Genomic DNA, 24,358 nt, shown 5'->3' on the forward strand with positions numbered 1-24,358 from the left:
ATTAGAAATCATTTACCATACAAAATTATATATGTTCTATAAAATCTTATTATATAAAGAAAGAAAATTTAAATAAATTACAAAAATCTGAAATTAATTAAAAAATAGGGGGTTTGATAATTCATATATTTTTTGTTTATTAACAATATTAAGTATGAATGTTTTAGACTTTTGTTACTTTTGTTAATAATACGTCTATATATAATTTTATATATTCATGTATTTTTTAAATTCTTGAATGTTTCTACAATACTACACAGCAATGGTAATTTTGTACTGTTCTCACTTTCTTTCAGCCCCAAATTTTGCAAAAGCAAAAATCTATCAAGAGGTTGCTTTGACAAGTCGCATTCTAAAACAGAGATATTTATTAAGTACTTTATGAATATATTAATTTCTGTAATATAGTATATTATATATGAAGTGCATTATTAAATACCTGAAATAAATACAGTAGAGCTGTACTTATATCCCATCCAATCTAAGTATTCTCGAATAAGTTCATTCAAAAATACAATGTCTAAAGGTGGCTTTGGAAGCTTTGTTTTATTTCCTTTATTTGAATTATCTAACAACTTTATGACTTCTGTACGCATTTCAGCTTTTATACGACCAAGCTCCCCATCAGCTTTAAGTGATTCTCTGACTGCTGTAGAAATAAGTTTATTAATGAGCAAACAAAACTTAAATGATTTTAAGTTTTACATAAAATTAATCTTAAAAAATAAAATTCTTTCATATGCAATAACTATACTTTCTTTTTCCAGAAAGTAGGACAATCTTTAGTAATATAACATTTGTTATTATCAACACAAAATACTCTCTGATAACAATTACTATGTAATACATAAATTATAAAGATACAGATATAACCGAAATAATTAATTATAACACCACTTATTTTTATATTATAAATAGTATGTACATTTATAGCAGAAATAAACATTACATATTAACATATATCAATATTGAAAATAAATTACATATTTAAATAGTAATTGGATATGTATGTAATAAAAATTAATTGAGAAGTGTTTATAAATTAACTACGTGTAATAAAATACTTTTTACTTAAGAAATATAAACATTTTGTAAATTTGCAATTAATAAATACCATTAATCAAATCCTTCTCCGTTGCCATTTTATTATTATATTTACCTATAAACAAAGCAACAAGAATTTCAAAAAGCACATATACAGATCTATATATAGCAGGTGAGGCAGATATTAACGATTTAAATTTTTGTTCGTTAATGATATTGTGTTTGATGTGTAATTTAAAATTGTTTCCAAGAGCACGCTCTATATAAAAAGAAATACTATATTTTAAGATAACATGTTTTACTTCAATAAGATCATAAAAGGAAATACTTCAAATATTATTTTCTAATATAATATATTTAAATTGAATTCAAATTTTTATCGAATACTTCAACACTCCTTAAAATAATAAATTATTAATTGTAGTCGATATACAATTTATAAAATAATAAACATTTAATTCAAAGTTACAATTAGAACTTTAGGTTTCAAAACTTTTAATTACTGAAAAATAACGCAAATAATTAGAAGAAAATAAATATTTGTAAAAATTGTAAGTTTCAAATATAGAATATAAAAATTTATTGTATTTTATCTCTAGTATTTTGAATTGTAATTAATTTTCGTACGATGGTAATTATTTATTTGAAAGGATGGTTGTGTTTGCTAGTAAATTTTTGAACAAACCTTAAATTACGGGCCGCGTGGCCTATTTTATCCCCCTTCTGTTTCCCAATTCTCTACCGTCGTCTTTACTCCTCCTTGCTAAAGCAACGTCTTTATGCTAGTTTGACGTTCATTAGATAAGCAAGTTTGTTTCGTATACGAGTTCCGTTTATTCTAACTATCAAATTACTCTTAACGTTATAGTTTACTTTTTCATCTGTATGCCTTGCGTACGTTCACATCCTTTCAAATTTTCCATGAGTAAGTTATTTATTGATTTGAATACGATACTTTATAACATGCGTCAATATCCACAATCACTTGCATATCAAAATCAGCATGAAATATATTTATTTGAAAGCATTATCTTCTTTTATAAATTCACAAAATAATATTAATAATTGAATTTTGTAAAATCTTTCAAATTCACCATTATATAGAGTAACAAAATTTTTAATATTTTCATTTAATTGGAGTTTGACATTTTTAATTGGTAATTTTATTGTGTCATCAAGTAAGGATGTTAAATAATTATTAAGTTTATTACAAAACTCTTAATATTTCTTTTAACTACAGTTTGATATGTTATCATACATATAATCACACATTTCTAATAAGTAGAAAAACATAATAAATTTATGGAAAGGTTCATATATTATATTTTGTGCTTTATTATGAATACATATTTATATTACAGATGTTTCTATAGTCTTCCTGCAGCTATTGGTAATGCAAATACCTTTATTTAATTTAATGTCCACAAGATGGTATTTGTCTTCAAGTTTTAACTTTAGCTGAGAATAGAAATGTGAAAAATGACAGGATATTTACAAGTGGCATATAATATTCAATTTAACATCTCCTATGAATAAGTATGAAACATAACAATTACCAATTTAAATTGTGCTCATATTTTGTGTAAACTTAATTACAGTTTTTTATATTTAAGTATTATTTATTTTATTGTTGTAGAGTAAGACGAAATTGATTTAGCTTGGTGGTGATGCGGGGATGTGGATCTGTTTTGATCCTGTAGGAAGCCGAGAAGGCTGGCGTGCTTCTATCTTATTTTTTATATTTCTGTATTGGACATCTTTTGGTACCGATGGCAGTTTAACAAATGCAGCTGCGTTTAATGTCCCCCATAATACTGTTACATCGGAAGTATCACTACCAGTTTCAACACACCGTGAAGATGACGAATGTAGGAATGTGACCACTGATAATAGAGCTAGTATGTATGCATGTACATATAATATGGTGGATATATGTAATATATTTTATATATATGATAATATCACTATTCTTACCAGTTAACAAATTTTTGAGCTAACTTTTCTAAATACCTTTTTGAGACAATGTTTAACAATTTACCATTAATCATTAAGTAATAAATTTTATTACTACATTATTACTTAATGTTTTAAATATAATTAGTTCTATTAAATATTTAAAAAAGAAACATCTTACAGCTACTGGTCTATCAGTGGTCAGTCAAGGATCTGGTTCTCCTCATTCGCCGATAGTGCCTCCAACCTTTCTGTACGGAGTTCTTACCTGCCAACCGTATCAAGGAATTTCTGTGAACCACATCTACTTTCAACTAGCAAATGCCTTCTTTCTATTGTCACATCTTGCACCAAGTGGCATACATGGCGTACTTTATTTAAGGTGCACTCTGCTCGTGGGCTGTGCCTTTCTTGCTTTGTGGGGCTGGACAATAGCTTGTTGGCTGGATGCTGCTCTCTGGAATGCTCTATTTGTTGCCATCAACTTCGTCCATGTATGCACGCTTCTTTACAAGCTCAGGCCTATCAAGTTTTCAAGGGAAGTTGAAGAGGTAAGCTATGAGAAGCATCAGAAGGAATGATAGTTTGACTTTATATTACAGAGTAGTGTTTACCGATCTACCAAACAATTTAAAATACTTAAAATTATTTAAGATATTAGCGCGTTTAAAATTTGATATTTGGAATTAGATAAATACATAGGTAAAATACATGCTATGTAAGGAACATTTAAATAAATATTAAATTTATTATATTTTGTTATTGAATGTGAAAGTGACTTTATTATTAATTGCTATGAATAGATGGACATGTTACACAATTATTTCAAATGATTAAATATTAAATATATAATGTATGAATTAATATAATTAGTATTATACAATAGAAACATATTGTTGTAAGTATTGAAGTATATCTGTCCATTTTTAAAAATTGATATTTCATGTATGTAGAATACAAAGATATACACTATATTTTATTGTTTTTCCAAATTTTATTTATAGCATATTACTTTTTCTAGATGATGTAATATTCTTGTTTTAGCTGTTATAGATAGATATATTAGAATTTTAATTACAGTAAATTGCTTGTATGTTTGGCTATAGTGTTTGCATTAGATTCAAATTCTTTAGGTATATACTATCTTTTCTTTTTGCACCTTTATATATCCAGTTTCAGAAATAGATTTTCATTATAACATCACTGCTTTTAGGATATTAGTAATCTAACATTATATTTTTTTAAATTGAGAAAATATTAGTTTCAACAAACATATATGTAATATAGAATAATTCAATTATATGTTGTTCTAATGTAAAGGTGAAATGGTAATTTAGAAAAAGGTTATTGAAATAGATGTTTTTCTTTTATTACAGTATATTTTTACGCTTAATAATAACGTTACATAAATTTAATATTTTATTTCATTCTTTTTCATACAGGTATATATTGCAGTGTTCCAGCCATTAAGAGTATCACGTCATCAGTTCAGAAAAGTGTTAAATTGTATGAAGGTTATTCGACAGTTGAAATATCAAGAAGTTTATGCCCAAGAAAAAGTAACCAAAGTTGATTCTTTATCTCTGGTACTTTCTGGGAAGTAAGTGTATATTATAAATAACGTAAATTGTAATATAAATCTTAATAAATCACATTTTATCAAATTTAAAAGCAAAGAGTGGTATTTAAATTTTTTTGTGTATATTTCTTCAGGTTAGTAGTTTCGCAAAATGGAAGAGCATTGCACATTGTCTTCCCACATCAGTTCCTGGATTCTCCAGAATGGTTTGGTGTTTCTACAGACGAATACTTTCAGGTTTATACATCTTTTTAAGTCATTAGTAGAAATCTATTTCTTCATAGCAAAATAAGTTTACACACACATTAAATGAAATAAATTCATAAAAAATACATATTTGTTTACATGTGTGTGTTTGTATTTATATAATATATACATTTGTGATCAATAACAGGTATCAATAACAGCTATGGAAGAATCGAGGATATTACTATGGCATAGAGACAAGTTAAAATTAAGCATAATTAGTGATCAATTTCTGCAGGCAGTGTTTGATCACATTTTGGGAAGGGATGTAGTAAAAAAATTGATGCAGGTATGTATGTGTTTTTCTTAAAAATTTATAATACGTATGAATTCATTGAGGTATTATATATTAGTATGTAATATAATCTTAGGTTAGCGAAACGATGGCCGCTAGCAGTCATCAACAGCAAAATGGACAAGTAATTGGTTTAAGTGGTATTGGAGCCTTAGAAAACGATCCTGACACCAAACTCTTCGTTGTGAAAAAGACTGGTGATAGTCAAGGTATTACTGCTCTCATCAGCCGTCAACTTCAAGGTAAGTACTTTTTAATATTGCATTTATGAACAATAGTAACACTTGTAACTATTATAGCAATAGTTGTTTTGTTACGTTAATAAAATCTACAAAAGTTATAGACGAATATTATAAATCTATTATTAATAATTTTCCGAATATATGAACAAATATCAAACAAAATACAATTCGTTTTTATAGTAGCATATATTTCTAATGCCATATGTTCTATAATTGGATAATTTAATACTTAATTATTTAAACTAAACTGAATAACATTGCAATGTGTGTACGATGATCTATCAAAACTACAACATATATATTAAAGAAACTTAAATTATCCTATTACCTCATACATAAATAATTTTTGCTGACTGATTTTCGGATCTTGAAACTTATGACAAACATAATAATAAATGTAATATTAAATGTATAAAAAATAGCATGCACATGCACTATACACATATACATATATGTATAAGATATAACATATACACATAATGCCTTTATGTTTATACTTAAACATATTGTTAAGGATGTAATATTTCTATATTATTCCAACATTCTTATCTTCTTTAAAAAGCGCCCTTTGAAAAATTAAATAAAACGTGAATATAGTATAATATAATAATATAAATACACTTAATCATCCTTAATGATATCATTTTAAAAGTAGATGGTAGTTCTAATTTAAATGTGTTATGCAATTTGAAAAGTCTTTTTCCATTACAAAAAGTTGTTTCAAATAAAGATATTATAGATATTATAATTTAGAGAAAATCTAAATATATAAAAAACCCATTATATAAATTATAGTCATTAAAACTGTCTAAATTGATTTGAAACAATATTTTGAAAATGTATTACGGCAGTTTACATGTACAGTATCACATATATTTATATTTTTTATATTTAGGCATGAGCATGTATCATGCGTAATGTACTTTTAGAAATACAAATCTTTATCACAAAGTTTATATATTACTAACACAATTTGATCTAAAAAATTCTGTAATGTAAATTTTTTTCATTATAGAATAATTTTAAAGCTTTTGACATTGCAATTTATAAACGTTACTATCCTGTATTAGTAGTTTATGTTTATATTCTGCCAATTATATATTTTTTTCTTATGTCGAGCAATTATTCTTTAAGTAAATATATAAATATTGAAATGTATATGTTGAATATATAGAAATCTTTTGCATGATAATTGGTGCATGTATTTGCTGAAGTAAAACTAACAGTCTAGATTTATAATTTGTTTGAATATGCAACATACACTTTTTATAATTTTGCATCAATTTTGATTTTGCTTTGGATAGAAGAGAGAATGCCGCTGCTGTACACGACTCAGGAAGTGCTGAACAACACTTTGCATCATATTAATCACCTACGTACACCTCCTTTACATCCTGTACAACACAGCAATGTTCAGTCTTCCCTATAATATTCCTGTGACACAAACTGTGCAGATACTTAGCACAAATTTGTACGTGATATATGTTATGTTTCTGCAATGGATATCCATACAGTTATACAAATATCACTGGGTAACTTCATTTATTTTCTTCTGGTTATTGTATTCAGGTGAGTTGTTTTTGTGTCTACGTATGTTTTTTCATATTTCAATTATATTGACAATGTTGGTTCTGTCACAATACTATTGCTCAGATTCAATAAAATGGAAAGATTTTAATACCATATATCTGACAATTATACCCTAGTATATTAATTTAAAGATTTGTAGTTAAGTAAAAAACATAGTACTGTTACAAATACGATGCAAATTGAAGTACTAATTATAGAACTTGAAAAGAAAACTTACTCTGGTATAATAACTTGTTACATATATTTATTTTGTTATATGATGTATTTAGAATTATTTAACACTTAATTCTTTTCAAGATTAAATATAGTTTTGGGGGGTTCTTTATTCACATGTTTATTAATGTTCCAATAATTTAGTTTTATACAATTTTATCTTAAAGATATATTCTGTTGTGGTTGCGTATAAATAGATTTTATATATTGACATATCATGTATATATTAGTTCATATTTTAATTCATATTAGCATATTGTTATTCTGTAGTAATAAAAAATGTTTATGTTATTACGTTGCAGCAGCAGGAGATCCAAATGCATGGAGATTGGGAAGAATTGAAGAGACTGATCATGAAACGCCTGTTTAATGAAATGAATATTAGATGAATGTCATCCTCGACAGTCAATATAAAGCAACACCGGTCTTTTTACATAACATGAGATAATGATGAAGCGTATCCGTCATTTTGGAAAATATGGCATGGTGTGCGTGGAGCAATTAAACATTCTCTTGCCAATTAATAATTTTTCCCACTAGTCAAGTATGATTAACAATGGAAAGAAAGATTTCATTGTTTATAGAATAATGGTTCCATCCTAGTTTATATAAAGTGATATATGACTAAACATTACTTTATGCTTCCAATATATTATTGAATAACACAGAAACTGATTTAAATATGGCTGTTTATAATTCACACTGATTTTCTTCTTAACATGCATATTTTAGTACCAAACAAGTAAGACTTTACATGTTTAATAGAATGAAGGTTGTTCAATCGCAACGGCGTAACTTCTTTAGTGAAAGATCTGTGATTTATTGGAACTGGTCAAGAAAAAAATTAGGGAGGCCTAAATACCTGATTGTTTCCCATACCCAAATATAGTGCCTTTTTACTTGCATTTCATTTATTCATTTAAAAAAATATATAAACATTACTATTGTATACTAATTTATATATTCATTCAATATTTTTTAAGCAAATTGCTGGCAGAAATCGAAATGCTTTTTTTATAACTAGTAGTTACAATTTTTTACATATCTCTTACAGTGGGACTATCTTGAAATGGTCTCTATCTAGAGAATGAATAGTAAGAGTATAATTTATTAAGCACATGTTAAATTGAATTATTTGTATCATTTTCATTAGAAAATACCTACTTAAATTAAAGGTATATGAATTAAATTTTATAACTTTGATTATGATTTATTAATCATTATCAAATATAACAATATTGATACAGCCAACACTGTGTTACAATAAAATTATTGGAGTAAGTTCTATTAATACATTATTAAAATAACAATTTCAATATAATTTTGAACATAATTAATTTCCAACATATAACTTTCATTTTTTTTATTTAACTGTTAACCATTTAATTTGTGCATGAGGTATCAATAAAATTACTATGCAGTTGATCATGATATATAGATAAACTAATTTATTTTTAATTCATTTATAGATTGTTTTATGATAAAACAAAGATTAATTAGGGTAATATTCATAATTTATGCCTGGTACTTAAAAATTATATACATATGTATACATATATATTTTTTTTTATCCCTGTTTAGAATATTTTGTTTCACATAATTCTATTCATATTCATAATTTTAATAAGTTCCTTTCCTTTATAAAACAGTTGGTTTGCATTTATTTTTGAATATAATAGTGGTAGTATTGTTGAATATTTTCTATTACTTTTGCAATTCATTTAACTTTATTACAATTATTGGAATTTCGTTTTAATGAATATTATCGTTATTTTTACAATTTTTGCCAGCAATTGATCACTTCTGCCATCAAAACTATTAGTAAATAGTTTTGAAGGATTATTGCGCGAATCATATCATAATACCATCAGATAATGGCGTTCAGATTAGAGAAGCAGGAAGTTACGCCAGAAAGCTCTGGATGATAATACAATTGCAATGTGAGCTACATTAATAAAATCATATTTATATTGATATACATTGTCGATAGAGAAATAAATACATATAACTTTTAATGTTTAATATCGTAAAATTATCGAAAAATCGTTACAATAATATTATAATCATGATTACCGTTCCTTTGTTTAAAAGAACAAAATCAACATTAGTCATAATTTATAAATGGTAATTTTGATTAGGAACGGTCATTAGAATGAAACAAATAAAAAAAGATCAATACGCACAGAGAAACGAAGAGAACATTAACGTAATTAATTAAAATCATTTTGGATAATAATAGTGAAAGTGTTATGTACCGAAATTTAAAGTAAAAATCTCAGGTTTTGACGATTGGATACAGTTTTAGGAAAAAAATCAAACAAGTAACAAAGGAAATCTTTAAGGACAATTTTGTCGGATTTAGTAACATGCATTATAAAATTTAAAATGTTGCTAATTGAATTCATGCCCTATTAAGGTTGTAATATATACTTGAGGATTTTTTATATGTAAAATTATAGTTCTGAGCATATTCTATTTCAAAGATTATAACTAGTTTAAAAGTTGGATAATAATTGTTCTATCATATGTATAAAATACATCTTCAAAAATGATTTTATTAGGTAACAAAATATCAATTTGTTTATTCATCTGGAAAATCGAATTGTTTTGAACGAAACGTTAAACTGAAAGAACAATGAGAATCATAAGATTTTATTTACTCTAACGCTATTCATGTTTATATGAGAAGTGTAAATGGTTTGTTTTAATGAATGTAAATTATTCGTTACTCATTTTTGTTGTTTATTATTTCGAACTGTTATGATCATGTGTAGATTTTCTTAGTACATAGTTAGGTATTATAAAGAATTATGAATGAAATGAAAAATTTAAATCACATTGAATACAATAATGAAAAATCTAATGATGAAAGGAATAAAGAAAGTTAGTTTTAGAAAAAAACATGACATCAAGCAAGTCTTTTTATCCCTTTACATTATGCCTTTTAATTTTATGATCTTGTCATTTACAGGAAATATTTCATTTTAAATATTATGAAAAATTTTGCATTAAAATTTTCAATTTAGAAGTTGATACGTACAAATTAGTTAACGAAATTATGATTTAAAAATTAGTTAAACAGTTATAATGGTAAATTAACGTCATTTAACTAGAAAAAGATGTATTTATTATTAAAAAAACTATTAATTTTAAATACGAGGAAAAGCTATTTTCAATTTATCATGTCGTTGTAGGAAATTCCCGGTTTTTCAATATACGTTGTATAGACATAAATTTCTAAGAAATTAGTGCATTGTATAATGGAGTGCGTCAGAATAGTAGTAAGCATGAGCGTTATTATTTCACGTGATACATAAAATTCTTTTTAAAGATTTATTATAAAATTTATAAACTAGCAAAATGTGTGTATAATTATAAATATTTTGAAATAATCGGTATTATCAGATATTATCTGATATTGTCATACTTGTCGAATGATAACCATTGATAACCAACTCAAACCGTTGTTTGAATATAATATTGTGTATGGAAGTTGTCAAATGGTCTCTTGATATTTTATAAAGTAGTTTTTATTAGTGCATGAAATATTTAATAAAATGTCGACGTTAGGAATGTATGAATTAACTCATCCTGAATTATTGTCAGAATCAGATCTTAAGGAAATTTTAGAAAATGTAAGCAAACCAGGTTATGTTTACCAACAATTTTTCTTCATTAAATCATGAAGAATTTATATATCTTTGTGTATTAAACTAGTAATTATTTAATTGCAGATATATCTGATAATGTGTGAAAATTTTTCTTATAGATATCCTGTACCGTAATTTAAAATATAATTGTTCTTTTTTTACATTTTGTAATAAAAAGAATTTTTTAGAACTAGTATCTTATCTACTATCAAGATATGAAATTTTCTTGTTTTATATTGCAAGAGATATTGTAATTTTATAAATATAAAATTAAATATTGTAGGTTTTCATTGAGATAAAGAATTGTTATAGTATTTTTTAAATAGCTATTAATATCAATATTTATATATATTACAATTATTTAAACATCTTTCCGTCCTACTTTGTTTATAGAGATGTATTGACTTCAGTGACTATAAAAATTTATCCAGATTTGAATTAATAGAATTATATAAACGGGTGGCTTTGCCGTTACCTCAAAGACAATCTGAGAGTAATCAAAATTCAGATGTAAGACAACATAATGAGGCAATGCACTCTGTTAATGAATCACACAGAAATCCTGTTTCATCGTAAGTAAAAACATTTTGCTCAATATAAAATTATATCTCCTTTAATAAAGTAATTACATTAATTTTTTATAGGAATGGTACAAGTACTAGAAAAACAGATATAAATGAAACGGCAAAAGAGATTTTTTGTATAAGACCAAAATCCTCTGCAAGTGAACTTAAACAAACATCTAATAAAATACGTTTATATAATTCAAATACCTTTAAAAAATGCAATGGTATTGAGAAACGTAATAATGATGGAAAACATGACGTATGTATGTTTATTAATTATTCCATCACTTGTAGTTAATTTTCATTTATGTATTTATTTGGGTTTGTTAGATTGTTTTTATATAGATGCACGTATCATTACTGATATAACATTAATGCTAATTAAATTGTAAGATTATTTATTACAATATGAATAACGTAAATAATGATTATTTACTAACGAATGCCTAGAACAAATATTTTAATTATTTTCATATATTTTAGGAAGCTCCATCAAAGAAAAGACAAAAGATTACATGGCCATGATACTATATTATATTAAATCTTTATAGTATATAAGTACTATTTTTTTGGAAGTGAATGATTGGGGTTAGATTTATGTTATTAGTTGTTAATAAATCATAATATATAAATTTCTTATAAAAATATCTTGTAAAAATATATAGAAATTATATTATAAGATGAATTTTCAGCACGAAAATTAAATTTAGTAATCATCCTGATTAAACTATTAATTAATGACGTTTATTAAGTAATAAATATATCCTCATGTTATTGTACAAAAATAAGGTTGTTAAAGTGGTTTGAATATTTGTGTGATATTTAAAATATTTATACTTATTAGTACATTATATTGAACATTTTGTATCAGCGACATTTTATACTTCCTTCAATCTTATTTGAATTGTAAAAATTGTAATCACACACACGAATAAAGTAGAGTATTATCGGAATTTGTTATTTAATGATTGTGTGTTTTATTCTGTAAAAGTTTCTACATAATAAATTTTATATGTAAATAAATTACATGTCGCAATATAAACACCTATTTTCAATTTCAATTCATTATGCAGTTTAAAATGGCATTTGTATACAATTTGAAATTATTATTATCGGTGAAATTTGTATAAACTTACCATGGATTACGCTTAATCTAGTCATTGGTTCCAGGCGCCTATATTTCAAGGGTTAATTAATTCTTTTAATGAATTATTTTATGATATCCTTTGGTTTCCCTTTAGCTTCTAATTATGATCAAAGTGTGAAAAATTATAATTTCAGAGAACCAGATGTGTACTTTAATGCTTCCAGTATTTAGTCGGATAACCAATGCGAGATCCAGGGACGAGGGACACGAAATGTGAGCATTCCAAAACGGATCATTCCAACTGTTTAGTATTCTTCGCGCCATGTGCTCGCATGACGGAAACGTTACACTTACTGCGACTAAAACCATACGGAATTACGCAATGGTGAAAGCACAAGAGTTTTAACCTGGAAGAATTATTGTCCAAATTGTTCCTATTTCCCTCTAAATTTTTACATTATGCATTGTGTAATAACCCATTCATCTTTTTCTACTACATCTTCTTTAATGAGAGATACTCCACGCTGTTGTCAATTAATTTCAAAGATAGTAAGCTATTATATTTTGCTATACGAACGTCGAACAGGGTTATTTTCTTTTTATACAATTTTAATGTAATTTGAAGATTATTTCCACATTTATTCTCAAAGGTAGCAGTTTTTAATATAATTTGAATTGATAGAAGAATGATAAAAATTATCGCTAAAATTTCGAAGGGTTCAATGTGCAGCTACTAGAGAACTAAAAATGAGAGCGAAACTTTTGCTACTCTGTCTGAAGCGCGTCACGTACACGCCTTCGAAGCTATTTGCGATGCATCGAGGGCTGCGATGAGCATCGGTTCACGTACATTCACAAATGACAACTCCGTACACCTATAAATACGTTTGTCACTAGAAATCGAACAGTCAGTTTCCTTCTTGACTTTCGTTCAATCGTAGGATTATCCAAAACACTAATCGACATGGCTTTCAAGGTGAGAAGAGGGTAACTTAAAAATTAACGATCTGATTAATTGTTTTGTTAATTCATTCATTCATCTTGATTACTGATTGGGTTGTTAAGTTATTAATCATCTTTAGATATATAAAGTAGTAAAAATATAATGTATATAATTTGTATAATTTATTCACATATTAAAAAATGGAGGGTATGTATATGAAAAATTCAGTTGTGTACATATTAGTAGAGAAAGAATTAAAACTAGAACGAATAGGGTTTTTATATTTAAATTTAAATGAAATTTTCATGTCATGTTTTGTGATATATAGTTTTAAATATAATATAAATATAATAAAAACTCTTTTGAAAATTACACATTCAGTTTACAAGACAGTATAATTAAAATAGTTTACACAAAAAGATATCGTTAATCAGATCGCAAAATATTATCATTTATTTTGTATTTTAACTACATCATTTCTAATTTATATTATAATTTACCGTAACTAAATTTTATATTTCGTTCATATTATTTAATTTCTGATAGAAGAAATTAAATATTTCTCTATTACGTTACAGCAAGTGGTTATCGTGCTGGCGGTCGCTATATTTACTACATGCAAGGGAGCTGCAGTTCCTTTACCAGCAGTACCATTAGCTAAACTTGCACCAGTGAATCCAGCATTTAATTACGATCCTCATCCACAATACACTTACGCTTATGACGTTCAAGACAGTTTAACAGGAGATTCGAAAACTCAGCAAGAAACTAGAAATGGTGACATAGTCAGTGGTAGCTACAGTTTCATCGAAGCTGATGGCACCAGGAGGATTGTCGAGTACACGGCGGATCCTGTGAATGGATTCAACGCGGTTGTCCACAGAGAACCTGTGGCTGTCATTAAACCTGCCCTGAAGGTCGCTCCAGTGGCTTTTCATCCTTAGACAATTTTAATACTTTATAATTTATACTTATCCTGGTAGAGAAAGAAGGGTAGGGTTGACCTAATGGTACATGGAATTTATTAACTTCATGAGCAAGAATTTTAGCTTCAATTTATTTTCTCATTTCGTTTTAATAAGCAAAACACAACATTAAATTGGTATCAATATGAAAAAGATTTACTCGTTGCGAAATGAAATGAATTTTATGTCATTTAAGTCATGCATTGCTTAGTGCTCGCTCGTAATACAAAAGAAATTTATATTTGCCGTTTTGTACCGCTTACTATGTAACTAGTCATATTACACTGTACATACTGCAATTATTTTATAATGAAATGTTTATATTAAAAACTTTTTTAAAATATTATTGTAATCATTGCTATTCCCATCCTCATAATTATGTTTCTACGTTTTATAATTAGATGCATTTTAATTTAAATAAAAGTTGAAATTTGTGTTTTCTTTTTCTAGATCGTACGATTGCATCGATATCAATCAATAAATTATATTTCCATACGACTATTTAAATAAATATTTTTGTGTAAAATATTGTAAATTAGAAAATCCTCGTTTTCTGAAATTATAAAATGGGTCTTTTACCTATTTCTTTTATTTGTTGTTTATTACTTAAATCTTTGCGGGCAAGTTAAACGATCATCAATTCTGAATTAAAATGTTATCAATTTTTGAAGTACTGTAATTTCCTGATGACAGATTGTACAACTATTAGCGTGGGCTCATTTCAGTTGGCAAAGTCTCTACTTTCTCAACTCTAAATTAATTTTTCTCGAAGACGCTTTTATGCTTAGAAGCGGGGCGGGAAAGTGAACATTATTTTTTATTCCGAAAATTCTACAAATTCGAACAAGCCTGTGAAATTTAAGAAATTTATTCGCGATTCGTACCAAAACCAAAAACCGTTTTATGGCACTTTGAATGAAAAGTGAAATAGTTCAAAACATACATTTTTGCGACAAAATCATCCTCACTTTTACCTCTTTTTGCGAATATAGAGGCATCCACGAGGAAATACAATTTGATGATCAGAAAGTAGAAGTATCACGCTTTAAAGCAAGTCCACGCAGATTATTTTGCGATTTTTCTTTTCTATACTGTAGCACTTTAAAGATCGTATTACAGCAGAATAAAGTTATTCTTTCAACCAGAAACGAATGATTCTTTAATTTTCCTGTAAAATATATGTTATAGATAAAAGATATCATATTACAAATGGGCGATATATATATCGAAAATGAATATAAATTATTGCGATTTATACGTGTAGTACATAATAAATAAGGGATCTAACAATAAAGAACGAATCGACTACAAGCAGCTGTTGTAATTCTTTCACAATGTTTTGTTACGAAAGAAAGTTCGATTATCCATTGTCTCTTCGCACAGATAACCTCTTTTTACACAGATTTAAGGAGGCATAGGCAAAATTTCCCTGAACATGATAAACGTTCTATCTTTATATTTTACGATAATTATACTATATACGTATCAGAATTAAAGAATAATTACCGAAAGCATCTCGTGTATGTCGGCATATATGAATCATCTGTTCCTTCTATTCTTCGATTCGAACGAAAGGTTTCTCCGGCGTCCGATCCTGTAAGAATATGGACATTGAGCAAGGAAAGAAAAGACACAATAAGCGTATACTGATAGAATCCATTACCTTTCGTAATTTCGTCGAATAACCTCGAATGACTTTCTTCGATGTATCAGCATACAAATTATATGGCCGCTCACACTTCGTTTGCACTTAAAATTCGGCGATCGTGTGTCAAATTTAAAACGAATTCGATTGACACATGTTCCGACTACATTAATGTATTAATGTATTGGTGCTAGCTGTTATCATAGCGTTATCGATTCATTTTACTATAGAAAAGAAATCAATCGGATACTTGATTTGAATCAATCGAAGATAAACAGAAACAAGGGTCATTTTTAACCTAAATTCTTCACTTACTACCTATTTAGCGCAAACAATATACACCGGCTGCAACAATTATTTCCATATACGATTCTTTCCCAATGAAATGTTTCCTTTTTTACTAGGTCATCTTCATTTCGTTCTCACGGTATCAAATTTTTGTAATCACGTCACAAAGTGCTGCCAAATGATTCGAGATTTAATATACTATACTTGGGTCCAGTTAGTCGGTACGTAGATGCTACGACAAATACGATGATAGCCGGTACTGTTTGCCATTGCATACGTTAAGAATTCCTTTTTAATTTAAAATTCTACCAAAGATCGAATCAGAACGGACAGTTAGCATTCTTTCGACGCAAGTATTATCGTTGGAATCAGAACACGGTAAAAATGACCAACTCGTCGTTCTTCATAGAAATCTTCTAAATTTCGAACAGTATATTTTCAGGAATCTCGATGATCTTTGTAAAATATACGGTTAAAGGTTTCCCTTTCCCTTTCAATCAACACATTTTCCACGTTCGTTTCGATTTCACCGATACAAGTCTCATACTTCACTCGTCTAGCGTTAAGAAACCCTTTTTTCTCTCGCGTGCAGGCTTGGCTAAAGGTGTCGCAGGCGCGACGTAAATGCTAATCGATAACGATCGCGCAATATCGTAAACTTTTGGAAGTGCGTACACCTTTCGTCAAGAGGGTTACAGCGGAGTTCACGGTTTACGTTCGCGGTTTCGTCGCACGACCTCGAAGTGGCTCTGTATCTTCGACATATTGGCATACAGGTCGCGTGTATAGGCCGCGACGATATGAAGAAACATAAGCGCGCATACTCATCGACTCGTAGTTGTACGTATGGACATCGCAACATTTATGAGGAGGTCATCGGATGGTAAAAGAAACAGAGTAATAGGTAGCCCGAATAAAAGAAGGAGAGATTCAAGTGGGGGCGGTGTGTATGCGTGTGTAAGACGGGTGTGCACGATTCGTGTTTGGGTGCAAGGAATAGCTCGGGTTATTGTTGGCGGATGACACGAAAACACTGACAGTCATCACGCGTATAAAAGTACGACGAATCTTACCCTGAGGCATCAGTCTCCTGGCGATCCTCTTGCAAACAAACATGGCTGGAAAGGTAAGGAGGTACACTAATCGCGACGATTAGTCCTGACTAGTCTTATCCATCAAATAGTATCGTTTAGAGTCACGTAGAGTAACGCTTACCAATTTTTAACTGGTCCATGATAGATGCTATCGTTCCTCTTCTCTTATTATACATTTACATTATTATACATCGAATGTCGGTCTCTAAATAGATTTATTATACCTCCTTCTCTATCGAACGTTTACATCCCTAGGTTTAGAATACGTTGCTCTGCTTCTTTTACTTCCACTTTGTTGATCGTCCAAGTTTCCAGCGTCAGCCATGCCCTTCTGGGAAAGATAGTCTGACGTTTCCTCGGCAAGATAACGAAGTGCACGTTCAGCATGGGTCGAATGACGTATTATTGATAATGGTGTGCGTCTTACGGTTCTGCAGTGGCAAACTGCTTATGTTCCGAATCATTGCTCTTCGATCAGAGGAATTTAATCGATATGTTGATTACAGCTCGCACACCGTTATTAGCGTTTTTTATATCATCGAAAAAAATACGATATATCTAATATTAATACGATAATTAGAATATCTAACGTGATACTAACGTTTCTTTCCAAAATTCTAGCTCATCGTATTCTTAAGCGTGGCGGTTCTCTCCAAAGGAGCGGTGATCCCAGCGGTCCCAGCGGCGCCCGTAGTGGCAGCGAAGCTCGAGGAACTAGACGCAGCGCCTCAATATAGTTTCGCGTACGACGTTCAAGATGCGGTGACCGGGGATTCCAAGGCCCAATACGAAACCAGAAACGGCGACCTGGTGCAGGGTAGCTACAGTTTGATCGAGGCAGACGGTACTCGACGCATCGTCGAGTATACGGCGGATCCGATAAACGGTTTTAACGCGGTGGTCAGCCGGGAACCAGCGACGGCTGTAGCCGCCATTGCCGCTCCACTGGTGCCGTATGCACCTTCCATCGCACCTTCCGCGGCAGTTGCACCTGTTTTGCCCGCAGCACCTGCACCAGCGCCAGCGATTCCATCCAGCGGTCCGGATTCCGATGTCGAGGTCGTCGAGGCTAGGTCCGGTCCCTTAGTCACAGCCGGTGCAACCTCTCGCGATGAACAACTTCGACAACAACAGGAACAGCAGCTGCAACAACTGAAAGAACTCGAAAGACAGCAACAGCAACAGCAACAGCAACAGTTGCAACAGTTGCAACAGCTTCAACAGCAATCCAGACTGCAACTGCAACAGCAGATCCAACAACGCCAACAGCAAAGGATACAGAAGGAACAGGGAAGCGAGCAAGAACAGGAACAGCGACAGCAACATCCACAGCAAAGACAACAACCCCAACAACAACAACAATCACAAGGAGCACCCGTGAAAGCTCTCGCTACACCAGTACAGTTGGCAGCACAAGCTCCTCAACCTGGTAGATTGGTCAGCCTGCCTGCGTCCAGAACTGTTACCAGCTACGCGACTTATCCTAATGCTTACGCATATACAGCCGCCTACTCGTCGCCATTAGCTTACGCCGCTCCTATCGGTGGTCTCACCTATGCTCCCGCCACTGCGCTCCTGTAAAGATTTTTCTTTTTTAATATTGTTTTGTTATTAAATCCCGCCTAATTGAACAAATCAACGAGTTAAAATAAATGCGTGTTTACAACGAATTAGACGAAATTGTCTGATTTGTGAGTTATTTAGATTCCTGAAGTCCTTGCGTTTGTACGTGATACACAAACACATATTACATTTGACATGGTTTCACGTATGTGACTTTATCGACATGTAAATTATACTATAAAAGTTGCTAGGTAAAATACCATATCACTATATCGAGTATACGAAGAATAAAATTTTAGAAAAATTAGAAACTAAAATAGCTGAGAATGGAATACTCTGGAGAAAATTTGTTGGAAATTAAAATAGTATTTTTGGTTGTAACGAGCGTATCTCGGATCTATCGCATTCCATCAAGAAGCTACTAAGGAACAAGTTCCTCGTTTGCACGCTTCGCGAATCAGCAATTCCGAGGGAGCACAAATTTACGATCGGTCGTAAGAAGTAAGTCTCCGCTATTGAGTCATTTGCAATTTCTCTCGTTAACAAGGCGCAAGAAATCAAAAACATCGTGAGTATTCGTTCGATCGAACCTGCAAACCATTCATCCACAATAGGATCATACGTCTTCTTCGATAGCTCCACGGAATATTAACATCGTGGCTATTTTATGTAAAATGATAACGTTGTCCAGTACACGTGGAAATATTTTTATTCCGTGCAGCGTGGCGTCTCGTGGCGCGATCGTTGCACCGTGAGCAAAACGGGAAGATTTATTATTCAACAGGGTCTGGTTTTCTTTGTGGATTGCGTGGAGAAGCTCGTGACGGGGCCAGTGTCCTCGTAATCTCCGTAGCCCTGGTCACAGTCGATTACGTCGCCACGACCTACGTGACCGTGTGCGGGCGTAATAAGTAAAAGCGTCGCGAATAACGTCGATCAATGTCACAGGCGTACTTGCGCGAATCGATCACTCGTCACGTTCATCCGCGCGAACTTCGATTCATCGGGCTCGTTCACCGTTACGCAAGTTTCGGCGTTGCGACGCATCGTGTATTGTGTCTTTTACGCAAGAAAACCTCTACATTTGTATATAGGGTGGCCCACACTTTTCTTTTCCGAAGTTCAAACTTCGCCAGTATGCTTTAGAAAAATATAGAAAATGTCCAATGATCGTAATATCTACTAGGTGGGCCAAATTTTCATTTAGTTGTACTAGTAAAAGATATAAACATGTATAAACATTCACAGCTCGTCTAGAATATAAAAGTACACTGTTGCGTATACATGTATACGAAATTTCATGAAATATTCTGAATTAGCGTGAAAGCGTAAAGACGGTACTTCGTGTTCGAAAAAATCCTATGGTTAGTCAGTCGAGCACAGATTTGTGACGCTTTTTGAAGCAGTTAAGATATCGGCAAGTGACAATCTCGCTAGGAAATTTAAAAAATTGCTGTCTTCATATTTAAATTCTTGACGACATCGCCGCTATAGCTGTTATTTATCAAGAGATTGTTTTTTACCGTTGCAAATACGATCGTTCGTATCGATCTAATATATCGATAGATATGTTCCAAGTATCTTTAGATTTTCTGTCAAGTCGACGAAACAAACGTATGTACGTAAAAAGCGAACAAGAGTTACGAAAAATAGGTTACCTGGAGAAAGAAAGTAGAGAGATCCAAAATGAGGGACACCCTGTATATGTTCACTTGTACGATGGTGTACGACCTTCAACTACGTGACACGTAACAGGCTAGACGAATTGTGTTATGTCTCGTTGCATTGCATTTTTATGGTATGTGATCTAGACGATTTATTTGCAGGCTTTACTTTTGAGGTTATTTCAACATGGATAAATGATATTTTGTAGCTTGTCAACTGATTTATGAATGGTTGAGAATGCTGAGAAGATTTGTTTCAGATGTAATATGATAATGCTAATATAATGATAATGCCGAGTTTAAAGTAGTAACGAGACTTTGATGGAAAGAAAATTGGAGGTTATGTAACGGGTAATTAAGTATGCTTGTCAGATATAGCTATATATATTTCTTGCTTGTTTCAAATTCGCAAGATTATTTTCTCTATATATATGTGTTAAGATATTAATTTGACTAGCTATTTCAATGATAAATAAACATTAATGTATCTAAATTAACAATTATATCGTTGATCCATATGGATATATTATAGATTCTGCTAATTTAATATGTATAGAGAATATGAATAAGTAAGTGGAATGCATGTAGAGTAACGCAGCATCTCTGCAAGTAGTATCGTCGTGTATATGTCAGACGCGTGCGGCATACAATATGTTTGAATCGATGTATCATACATATATGTATTTATTACCAAATTCGTGTATTAGAAACCCTGTATCTGTGAAATATGATGAAAATAATAGTAAAAAACTGCAATTGTATTAAACGCACGATAGTCTGACAAAATAATGACTAATACTACTGCAGCTACGTCTAGCTATACGTATTGAATTATTCGTATTAATACTTGTAGGAGAAAGGAAATTTTATTTCTGCTTGTAACAATATATCATTAAATTTGACGTATGATCTTTCCCGTGAAAATACGATTATTATATGAATAGATACAATTATTAAAAAGAGATTATCGTATAAGTTCCAATTACATATTTGCAGAAAAAAGAAATAATAAAAACGACGAAGACAATTGGAAAATTCATAAAAATAACAGATACATGGCTTTCGTATACGAACGATAAAACTTTACAATTTCAACATCCAACTGTTAGTGACAATTTTAATTATCTGTAAAAAGCGATGGTTACTGGATATTTACACCCAATTAACGTGTACACACGAACGTTTCAGATCTCATTAAAATTCTTATGTAATATTACGCAATATCCATATTATGCGTTTTCACTTTAAAATTGTATCACTTTCCTGAAATAACGAGTCTCGATTGTGTTCTCGTACAAGGCAACGATCATTTTGACTGACTTGGTCTTAATGATAACGTAACAGGTTAAGAACGCATGAAAAGAAAGGTAAATAAGGAGGCTCTAGATTCGAGAAAGAAAGAAAGTGTTTTTTATACGCAGCTGCGTAATATCTATAGCAGACACCTGTATCTTAAAATGAGCTAATTACCGAATGGAGATATATGTTTCGAATGATTTATTTCCTATTATTGTTGTCTTTGGAAAAATTTAATTTTCCTTCTGTTTTAGTACAATTTAAGGTAATATAAATCACGTAAAATGTATATAATTTATACATTAATATTATATTTTTGATCTTTCGATCTACTTAATCATTTTTAATCTAAATCAATTAATAAGTATTGAAAGCCTCGAGTTGACTAAAATATTATTGACAATCATAATGAGTGATCGTAATTAAATAAATTTACGAGCTTTGAAACTACAGTAATTTATTACGTAGCATAATATGTAAGAGAAAACACGCACCTGTTAAACTCTGCATTTATCATGTAAACAGTTAACTTACTATACCTATGCTAAAACCATACATTTAACCAGTAATATCAAATGTTATTTATCACCAGATATTGATCGTACTTAAAGAAATAAATTATTATTCCCGACGATATTATTGCAATGACGGTTGTCGAAAAATAAAATTACGAAGTACTGGCAAGAATCAAAATGATAAGACAACAAAGAATGAGATCGTAAAGTATCGTGGAAACAGGTATATAAAACGAGAACAGAGATGGAAGAATAAAAATCATAAAATACTGCCCAAGGATAAAATCATCGAATATTAATAAACAATAAATTTATAAAAATGAGCCGAGGATAAAATCGTTCGATGTTTACGAATAATAAAGTGAAATATAGACGAAAGAAAAAGTGATTCGATATTGATGAATAAAATTGTGATACACGAACGAAGGATAAAACGATGAAAAGTTAATGGAAAAGAACAGTTTATGTAAAATATTACCAAAGAATGGAAGGCGATAAAAATGAGAAAATCACGAGGATCAGGGATAATGAGAGCAGACAGCCCTTGGCCGAGTACAATAGGGCTCAGGCAGTCTCGATCGTGTCGAATCGGTTACATACCTGTTCGTACTGTCCAACTTTCACCGAATAAGCCAGGGCTGCAGCCGCGGCCGTCAAAGTACCGCGCCCAATGTCACGACGTGGTCCCTCGTAATCGCGCCCCGTATTACGTGTCTTGCTACACAAGAAACCGGTTCACTTTTGCCGGACCGGTTACTGAAAGAATTCGACCAAATGGACAATGGATGGCCCGCGGGCGAAACCCGAATCCGTATCCTTTTATCGATTTTTCAATTAAACCGTGAAATTACGTTATTAATATTTCTTATTTCATATTCATTCATAATATCGTATTTGAAGATTCTGCCTCGTAATATCCAGAGTGGTACGTGCGAGTATTTGCACATTTGTAGAGACTTTTCACGAATGTAATATTGTACGAAACATATTGTAACATTTTGAAGTTTCACCAACACTAGGAATTAGATTATCATGATGACGTATTGATATTGTTTCGAGCAAATCGACCGAAGAGAACTTCTCACTGCAATTGGGAATCCTCGATGACTGAATGAACGCGTAATTCCGTTTGTGAGAATCGTTTGATGTTGCTGCCAGTTTCGCAATGAGAGATGTGGCCTGTCGTTTGAGCGAAATTTAAACGCTTAATTTCCGAAAGTTCAAGGATAACATTAAGGTTCCGCGAGAGCGATATATAATAAGATCACCGGTTCCTCGGTGGTTTTTATTCCCGTGAACGTTTGACGATCAAGGTTCGGTAATGAATAATGGAAGACTAAAGAGGCTGACAGTTACGTTATAATCGTTTGAACGGAGAAGGATATTATGAATTTTAAACCGAGTTTTATTAATTATCGCTCCTTAACACTCCGATCTATTCTGAATATTAATTTGCTATTTCTAAAACAGAAGCTAAAAAATGCAACTAAATGAATTGCGACTGTGAGGAGGTACGGTTGACAATTTTTCTGAAAATATTTTTAAATAATCATAAATTACCATTACGATCAAATCAACATCGCAATTAAGATCGAAATTCCCAACGAATTTTCGCAATAAATAACAAATCTCTACAAATAATTCTATGTATATTTATGCTTTCCTGGAATCCGAATTCTACCGAATTCAGCGATTGTTTCAGCGCAATTCTTTCGATAGATTTATTCGTAGATAGATTTGTTTTGTAAAACGAATGTGAAAGCACGCGGTCCCGATACCTCATTGCGAGCAATCAATCGCCGATTGATAATCGAGTCACGTAAACGGTAGAAGCAACTGCAGGTGCTATCGTGACTGGGATATGCCTTTCTTCTATGGATTATAAGGTTACAAGGCGTTTCTGCGGGCACGACAATGAAA

The 24,358-nt window shown here is 30.7% G+C and overlaps 4 protein-coding genes and 1 long non-coding RNA gene across 14 annotated transcripts; 3 read left to right on the plus strand and 2 right to left on the minus strand.

Moving 5' to 3' along the window:
* Positions 1-202: 202 nt before the first annotated feature.
* On the minus strand, positions 203-1,876 carry LOC126864069 (centrosomal protein 20-like). Of its 2 annotated transcripts, XM_050615007.1 has the most exons (4): positions 1,730-1,876; positions 1,115-1,159; positions 440-649; positions 203-352 (listed from the first exon to the last, which is right to left on the minus strand). In XM_050615007.1, the coding sequence occupies exons 2-4, from the start codon at positions 1,140-1,142 to the stop codon at positions 216-218; spliced, it is 375 nt and encodes a 124-aa protein (XP_050470964.1). In that variant the 5' UTR covers positions 1,143-1,159; positions 1,730-1,876; the 3' UTR covers positions 203-215. The 2 variants fall into 2 exon arrangements, with proteins under 2 accessions (XP_050470964.1, XP_050470963.1); XM_050615006.1 differs by lacking the exon at positions 1,730-1,876 and having other exon boundaries at positions 1,115-1,387.
* On the plus strand, positions 1,821-10,068 carry LOC126864032 (blood vessel epicardial substance-like). Of its 5 annotated transcripts, none has more exons than XR_007689043.1 (10): positions 1,821-1,969; positions 2,406-2,580; positions 2,681-2,942; positions 3,181-3,548; positions 4,440-4,597; positions 4,711-4,813; positions 4,971-5,111; positions 5,194-5,359; positions 6,664-6,928; positions 7,465-10,068. XR_007689043.1 is itself a non-coding variant. In XM_050614944.1 (9 exons), the coding sequence occupies exons 3-9, from the start codon at positions 2,720-2,722 to the stop codon at positions 7,530-7,532; spliced, it is 1,227 nt and encodes a 408-aa protein (XP_050470901.1). In that variant the 5' UTR covers positions 1,821-1,969; positions 2,406-2,580; positions 2,681-2,719; the 3' UTR covers positions 7,533-10,068. The 5 variants fall into 5 exon arrangements, 2 of the variants coding, with proteins under 2 accessions (XP_050470901.1, XP_050470902.1); XR_007689044.1 differs by having other exon boundaries at positions 7,468-10,068; XM_050614944.1 differs by lacking the exon at positions 6,664-6,928.
* A 1,831-nt stretch (positions 10,069-11,899) lies between these two features.
* LOC126864068 (larval cuticle protein A2B-like) lies at positions 11,900-14,716 on the plus strand. The gene is made up of 2 exons (XM_050615005.1): positions 11,900-13,441; positions 13,987-14,716. The coding sequence occupies exons 1-2, from the start codon at positions 13,430-13,432 to the stop codon at positions 14,350-14,352; spliced, it is 378 nt and encodes a 125-aa protein (XP_050470962.1). The 5' UTR covers positions 11,900-13,429; the 3' UTR covers positions 14,353-14,716.
* Positions 14,717-14,849: 133 nt separating this feature from the next.
* Positions 14,850-18,129, minus strand: LOC126864079 (uncharacterized). Of its 5 annotated transcripts, none has more exons than XR_007689057.1 (6): positions 18,002-18,129; positions 17,522-17,731; positions 16,334-17,424; positions 16,037-16,242; positions 15,880-15,967; positions 14,850-15,802 (listed from the first exon to the last, which is right to left on the minus strand). It is a non-coding gene; the product is annotated as an uncharacterized LOC126864079 (long non-coding RNA). The 5 variants fall into 5 exon arrangements; XR_007689059.1 differs by having other exon boundaries at positions 16,334-16,477; positions 17,380-17,424; positions 17,522-18,026; XR_007689056.1 differs by having other exon boundaries at positions 16,334-16,538; positions 17,380-17,424; positions 17,522-18,026.
* LOC126864045 (uncharacterized) lies at positions 17,310-19,307 on the plus strand. The gene is made up of 2 exons (XM_050614970.1): positions 17,310-17,432; positions 18,022-19,307. Exons 1-2 carry the CDS (start codon positions 17,421-17,423, stop codon positions 18,979-18,981), a joined length of 972 nt encoding a protein of 323 aa, XP_050470927.1. The 5' UTR covers positions 17,310-17,420; the 3' UTR covers positions 18,982-19,307.
* Positions 19,308-24,358: the final 5,051 nt, after the last annotated feature.

Source organism: Bombus huntii, chromosome 3 (genome assembly GCF_024542735.1).
Source record: "Bombus huntii isolate Logan2020A chromosome 3, iyBomHunt1.1, whole genome shotgun sequence".
NCBI classification, from domain to species: Eukaryota; Metazoa; Arthropoda; class Insecta; order Hymenoptera; family Apidae; genus Bombus; species Bombus huntii.